Here is a 7,418-nt window from a genome sequence, read left to right as displayed (position 1 = left end):
CAACAAAGAATAATATAAATAAAAGGGATTAGGCATGAGGAATTGAAGAAAATGAATATTTTTATCATTCATAAATATAAGGTAATATAGAGATTTGTGATTGTAAAGGGAAAGGTACCAAATCTACATGCATATATGTTAGTTTTGGTTTTGAAATCTAGATTAATGACCAACCTGATGACCAATTAGGTAATAGAGATGATTTACATGTGTGTGTGTATATATATGTAAATCATCTTATATATATATATATATATATATATATATATATGTATATGTAAATAATCTAATCTATATTTATATATATACGTAAATCATTTGATGTATATATATATACAGCATATTATTTACGTATATATATCTATATCTATATATATATATATATATATATTTACAATAGATATACATATATATTAGATGATTTACATATATAAATATAATTAAAATATAAATATAAATAAATTGTAAAAATTGAAAATACAATTAATCACATTTTTATAAATTATTGATTTTAAATATGAAAATAAATATTTTTTAAATCAAGTTTTTATTTATTTAAATTTATAAATATTAATGTTACTATTTTTTTTAATTTAAAATTTTTGTTTTCATAATTTTTGACAACATCAAACAATCATTAGAAGGGCAAGCTAGTCATTTCGCCCTTCCAACAGACGTTTCCGAATAACTACATTTCAATTTACAACCCAAACGGCTAAAAATGAATTTGGAAGACGTGAGCATCGCTCCCATTCTAAATGGTCAAGCCTCCACTGTTCTCCCATTTCATAGATTCGAATCTGCTCCCCAGAACATTCCAAAATCCCCGCCACAAAACCCATCATAAATGCGAATCAAACCCTAAAAATTCTCACACTCGTTCAATTTCCACTAGCCTTTATAAATCCCTCTCTCTCGGCTCTTCCCAGAAAAAAAAACCACCCTTGAACACCACAATCGCCAGCTCCAACCTCCGCCTCTTCCTCTCTTGACTCTCCTCTCCACCTTTCGCCTCCAACGGTCTCTCTCCGGCGCTCCGTTCGGCTTCCGCCGAAAAACCCTTTTGGCCGGAGGCGGGGCGGGCTCGGGGGAGGCGAGTTTGGAATTTGGGGATTTCTGGGTGTTTGAGATTTTGGGCGGTGGGTCATCGGAAATGGCCATGGCGGTGGCGTCGCCGAGGAAGTCCCTGAATGCGGTGTTCCAGAGAGTTGGGGGGTGCTATGGGTACGGAATGGACCAGAACCATTCCTCGGATGATGAGCGAATGGTCGAGGAAGAGGAGGCGAACATGGAGTTGTTGGAGATGGGGGCGGAGAGGACCAAGAATGTGTTGATCTTGATGAGTGATACGGGAGGTGGGCACAGGGCTTCTGCCGAGGCAATTCGTGATGCGTTTCGATTGGAATTTGGGGATGAGTACAAGGTAATTAACTCCGTTGGTCCTCTTTTGGGTTTTGATAAGAGCTTTTAGACACAAAAAAAAAAAATCAGTTTAGCTCTTCTTTTTTAGGTCAATTGCTGTTTCGATTGATGTGAAAACGTCCTAAACTCTGTTTTTGCTGTTTGGTTTTGTTCCCATGCTAGATTTTATGCAAATTTGGTGGGCACTGAACCCATTTGTTCTTCTGGAACCTCTCTCTCTCTCTCTCTCTCTCTCAATTTTAGGCCTCTGCACTTTCATTCCAAATCCAAGCTAATGATTACTTTCATTCTTTGCTCCTTCAATGCTCTTATTGAACATGTTTTCCTGTATTTTCAATTATTTCTCACCCTTTTCAGCATCATTTGGAAACTCTGGTTCTTTTATATTGTTCAGATGGTTTCCTTTTCGAACATACAGATTCATTTTTTTTTTCCATTTATGGCTCCTCCCTTTTCCCTTTTTTGTTCGGTTATTAATTAGAATTGGGTTTTCTCCAAAGTCCAAACTTAGATTTTGAGCTTAGCTTCTCATTGAAGGATGTTTTCCTTTTCCAATTTACAGATTATCCTTTTTTCTTGTGGGTGACATGACACATTCTGTGTGCAGATATTTGTGAAAGATGTTTGGAAAGAGTACACCGGCTGGCCATTGAACGACATGGAGAGACAATACAAGTTCATGGTGAAACATGTCCAGCTTTGGAAGGTTGCATTCCACAGTACATCGCCACGGTGGATCCACAGCTTCTATCTCGCTGCAATTGCCGCCTTCTATGCCAAGTACCTTGTTCTCTTTAGTCTATGCTTACAGCCTAAATTGCAGAGTTTTCATGTTATTTTATTTTATTTTATTGTTGGGAGAGTTGGAGATAAACCTACAAAAAGTTGGTATTTAATCATTTTCCAACTGGAATACAGCAAGTGGATTCTATTATATTATTCTTCTGGATTAGTATATTTAATATTATATGTCATGGTTCTTTGGCAATTGTGAAAATCTTATATCACAATTAAATAATTGCAATCCAGATGTCTTCAAGATTCCTGAACAATTTTACTCGTTTCTTTTTTCAGTTCACATTTAGTGTGATTTGTTGTCAAATAATCAATTATTAGGAGCAAAAATGATCTTTCACACGGTGGTTTCACTTTATGAAAAAGATGAATCATATCTCTTGCTGGAGTATTGATTGGTTTCATATTATGCTTTATTTTTACTTTTAGTTTTAAATTAATGAGTTTTTCTAACCTGTACTACCTTGTGTGCTTGAAGGGAGGTTGAGGCTGGTTTGATGGAGTACAGGCCAGACATTATCATTAGTGTCCATCCTCTAATGCAACACATTCCCTTATGGGTTCTCAAATGGCAGGGTCTTCAGAAAAAAGTAATCTTTGTTACAGTCATTACAGACCTCAATTCTTGCCATCCCACATGGTCAGTTAATGAACCTATTTTGAGTTTTTTTTTTTTTGCCATTTTATCTGTAGTCCATTTTTAGCTCATTTTAGATTTAACTGTATTAGGTTTCACCCTGGGGCAAACAGATGCTACTGCCCCTCACAGGAAGTAGCCAAGAAGGCTTTACTTGATGGCTTAGAGCCTTCTCAAATCCAAGTATTTGGCTTGCCCATTCGACCCTCTTTTGCCCGCGCAGTCCTCTCTAAGGTGACTATTTCTACAATTGAAATATTAGTTCCATTCAAATTTGGTTTTTGAATTTGACAGATTTTGATTTGATTATGTTTGTCCCCTTGTTTATAGGACGATTTAAGGATAGAGCTTGAGATGGACCCAGTGTTGCCTGCAGTTCTGCTGATGGGAGGAGGCGAAGGAATGGGTCCTGTTGCGAAAACTGCGAAGGCCCTGGGTGCATCATTGTTTGATGAAGAACTTGGGAAACCCATTGGCCAACTGGTTGTTATATGTGGTCGTAACAAATCCTTAGTCTCATCTCTTGAATCCAGTGAATGGAAGATCCCTGTTAAGGTACTCACATTTGCTTTTTGTCCTACTTGACAATTGCACGATCGTTTTACACGAGTCGAACAAATTTGCTTTTGACATTCATTGAAAGGTTCTTTTGTTACCCTTTTTGTTCCTTTTGTACTGGTTATATAGGTAAGAGGGTTCGAGACCCAAATGGAAAAATGGATGGGAGCTTGCGACTGCATAATTACAAAGGTAGGTCAAACAGTTTCCCAAATTTATGTTTCTGGATGTGCTATCTCCACTGTATGTAGAGTATCTTTGTCTAATGGTTTCTATGGTTTTGATTTCCATAGGCTGGACCAGGTACAATTGCAGAGGCATTGATTAGGGGGCTCCCCATTATCCTCAATGACTACATTCCTGGACAAGTAAGTGAAAAACGAACTTTGGATATTGCAGAACTAATAGCAGAATGTGCTCTAAACTTCTAATTTCATTATATAATTTCCTCCTCATTTGGTGATCACAGGAAAAGGGTAATGTCCCTTACGTGGTAGACAACGGGGCAGGTGTCTTCACTCGAAGTTCAAAAGAAACAGCCAGGCTTGTGGCCGAATGGTTCAGCACCAAGACAGAAGAACTCAAGCAAATGTCAGAGAACGCGCTCAAACTAGCACAACCTGATGCAGTTTTCGACATTGTGAAGGATCTTCATGAACTTGCAGGCCAGCGCAGCCCTCTTGCCAAAGTCCCCTACACGTTGACATCGTCATTCACCAGCCTGATCTAATATTTCGACAGGACCAAGTCTAAGGGTTGTCCTTAATAGAATGCCGTGTACAGCTAGCTTTAATATTGTCATTCTTTGCTTTCAGGTTTAGTTATATATGTAAATCGTTGATATATATGTATATATACATAAATATATATATATACGTAAATAATCTGATATATATTTATATATATACGTAAATCATCTCATATATATATATATATATATGTATATATACATATATATACATATACATCAGACATCAGATGATTTACGTGTATATATATACGTAAATCATCTGATATAATCTGATATATATTTATATATATACACGTAAATCATCTGCTATATATATATATATATATATCAGAATCAAATATTGCAGAAGGTCCAATTTATTTTGAATATTATCCAAACGTTAGGGCTAATCTTCAAGATAAATCATTATACAAGCTTTTAACACTTGATACGACAAGGATTCAAGAAGTTCAAACCTTGAAATGATTTACAGAGTTTATTACAAGGCAACAACTTCAACAGTTTTATCTAATTCACTTCAAACAAGTGAAAAAGGAGAAACAATTATTCTTCAAGCAAATTTTAACAGAGCACTCCATCAATGCCCAGATCTTGTTTGAATCTTGATTTGGTAAATTTTTTCCATTCCAATTTGATAATCTTCTTTCAATTTTCCCTAAGGATATTTGTAATTCTTTCTTGTCGGATCTTTTACTTGAATCATCTTGTTTATCCTTTACTTTTTTTAAAAATTTTCCAGTATTCATAATACTTTGAACTAGTTTATCCATCTTCTTTCTAAGTTTTTCTCTATTTGTATGTTTATCTTTTCCTAATTAGGAACGGCACCGGGACCACCCTATACGCTCTCTCGGCTTCGGTGGGCTGACCAATAGATTTTCACTGCCTTACCAACGCAAACAATGAATAAAACTAGCTTTGATACCATCAACGCCCGGATCGTTCTTAAATAGCAAAGTTTAAACAATTGATATAAAGAAAAAGGACATAAGCATCATAAAATGAACAAGATGATGACAAGTAATGTAAGAGAAGTTCTCTGATTTAAGGGATGACTAATAGTCCATTGGTGGGATGTGCTATTATGTCAAACTAACTGGCCGAGCCAGGCGTGAATGACAACCCTGAAGCAATCTAGAGACCTTTGAATATTTTGATAAGCATTCAAACAAAACAATTAAACGATTCTTTCTGATGTACCAGATCGATCGAAATCGCAAGTACATAACATACTTATAAAACCAAACTTATTTACAAAACAAAAGCTAGCAAGTACATAACATACTTATAAAACCAAACTTATTTACAAAACAAAAGCTTATATTATTAAAAGCTTTCTTGGAAAATTACATAGGCAGAAGCTTACTTACAAAAAGAGGGAGAAGAGGGAGAAGAGAGAAGTTGAGTGGAGCTTGAAGACTCAGACTTTCCCTAATGGAAATTAAACCCTCAACTTGGTATGAGAAAACAAAGAAATAAAACTTCTAATTTATAGACAAGGAGGCTTGGACTTCAAAACATTTGGAATCCGGGGAAATTAGTGCGGGTGCTCAAGGGGCCCCATCGCCCACTAAAGTCATCACGGGTTCCTTACAGGACACTCGAGCCGACACAAAAGACAAGAGATAAAGTAAAGGTTACTGCAGATGGATGATAACATTTCTGAGGCTAAGCCACAACCCAAACTTTATCAGACTGAGAAGACAAAAGAAAATAAAATACAACCCTGGTCAAAAGGTGGACAGGTGTAAAAGATAAAATACAAGCTGGGCCAACTGGCTGATAGCTGTAAAACTTACTTGACAAGCTTGTTGCTGCATGAATAAGTCTTTGAAGGGTGACAGGGTGGCCTGTCAATTCTGAGTAAATGGAGCCAAAACTTTTGACAATTTGATCAAGTCTCCTTCGAGGAAGTTTCATTTGGATCATGAGTAAATTTTTACCAGGTATCAATATCTGAACCCAGTAGATTGAAATTTGGCTCAACAGGTGAATCTAAATCGGAGTCTGAATCGTCCGAGTTGAGTTGAGCAATCATTTTGAGTAATTTCGACTTTGTGGAGGATTTTGACTTTCTTGATGATACTGTTGACATAGTATCATCGTCTTCAAAAGCTTTCTTCTTTTCCTTCTGAATTTGATAAGGAGATTATGGGCAAAGAGACTGCGCCAACCATGCACAAACTTTTCCTTCAGGCATGGAGAATTTGTCCCACCAACGAACTTTGAAAATTCTTTGTAAAGTCTTTGTATGACCAAACGAACTTTCAGAAGGAGGAACTAGAACATAGTCCTAGCAAGAAATCCAAGTAATCATAAAAATTGAGCAAAAGAATAAAATACTTGCTGAATCTTTTGAATCTTTTGAATAATCAGAGGGGAGTTTGAAGTTCTTTTTGAACAAAACAAAATCATCTTGAATTTCTTTTGGAAAGATTTCAATTTCTAGACCAAAGAAATTGAACCATGAAAGAAACCATCTGGGAAAATATTTGATAATTTTTTGGTCAAAATGGATGAACCAAGAATGAGTAAAATTTCTAACAAACATAACAAAAAACTAGGCTTTTTGATAATCTTGGTAGTCATAGGTTTGAGGGACAAAAACGCCCTTAAATTTTTTTGAAGCACGAGAGTGCTATCCCCACTTTGAGGGAGAAATGATTTTCAAAATTTTGATTTTTGAAAAATTGATCTTCAGAGCATCTTGAAGATCAAAGGTATGATCAATGGCAACCGAGTTGGTTTCAATCAAAATTAATTCGTAAAAACGTCTGTCTTTGAGAATATCAGGAGAATCAAAATGACAACCCCAGGAAAAACAATTTTTGATAATTTCAAAAGGTTGAGATGAATCCCATTCGGGTTCAACGGGAAACAAATCTTCGAAGAAATTTTTGATAAAATAACCTTTTGAAAATTTTTGAGAAGGAGAAGGATGTGGAGAGGAAACTTGTCCCTCCATGATTTCTCTGAAGCTTAGAGTTTGAGGTCTTGAAGGTCTAATGAAAGGAGAAAACCTGTTAGAAACAGGAATTCCTTCTGAGGGCTTTGTAGAAGAGGCTTTTGAGGGGGTAATATCTTTTGAATAAAAGTCACTAGTTGTTTGTCTTCTTGCCATGATTTCCCTGTAGAAATTCTCTTGTTAAAAAATCTAGAATTGAATTTGATGTTCCTTTGATAAATTTGATTTGAAAATAAAAAACGGAGAGAATTGCTTGCCATCTGGAAAAAATTTGTTTTGAAGCAAGATTT

At 35.8% G+C, this 7,418-nt stretch overlaps 1 protein-coding gene across 1 annotated transcript; it reads left to right on the top strand.

Annotated features, from left to right (window-relative positions):
* The first annotated feature begins 717 nt into the window (after positions 1-717).
* Positions 718-4,305, top strand: LOC131149884 (monogalactosyldiacylglycerol synthase 2, chloroplastic-like). The gene is made up of 8 exons (XM_058100675.1): positions 718-1,423; positions 2,030-2,202; positions 2,696-2,857; positions 2,947-3,088; positions 3,185-3,409; positions 3,542-3,604; positions 3,706-3,780; positions 3,882-4,305. The coding sequence occupies exons 1-8, from the start codon at positions 1,154-1,156 to the stop codon at positions 4,140-4,142; spliced, it is 1,371 nt and encodes a 456-aa protein (XP_057956658.1). The 5' UTR covers positions 718-1,153; the 3' UTR covers positions 4,143-4,305.
* Positions 4,306-7,418: the final 3,113 nt, after the last annotated feature.

The sequence above is a fragment of the Malania oleifera genome, chromosome 2, assembly GCF_029873635.1.
Source record: "Malania oleifera isolate guangnan ecotype guangnan chromosome 2, ASM2987363v1, whole genome shotgun sequence".
Classification (NCBI taxonomy): Eukaryota; Viridiplantae; Streptophyta; class Magnoliopsida; order Santalales; family Ximeniaceae; genus Malania; species Malania oleifera.
This window is presented reverse-complemented; position numbering and strand designations above follow the sequence as displayed.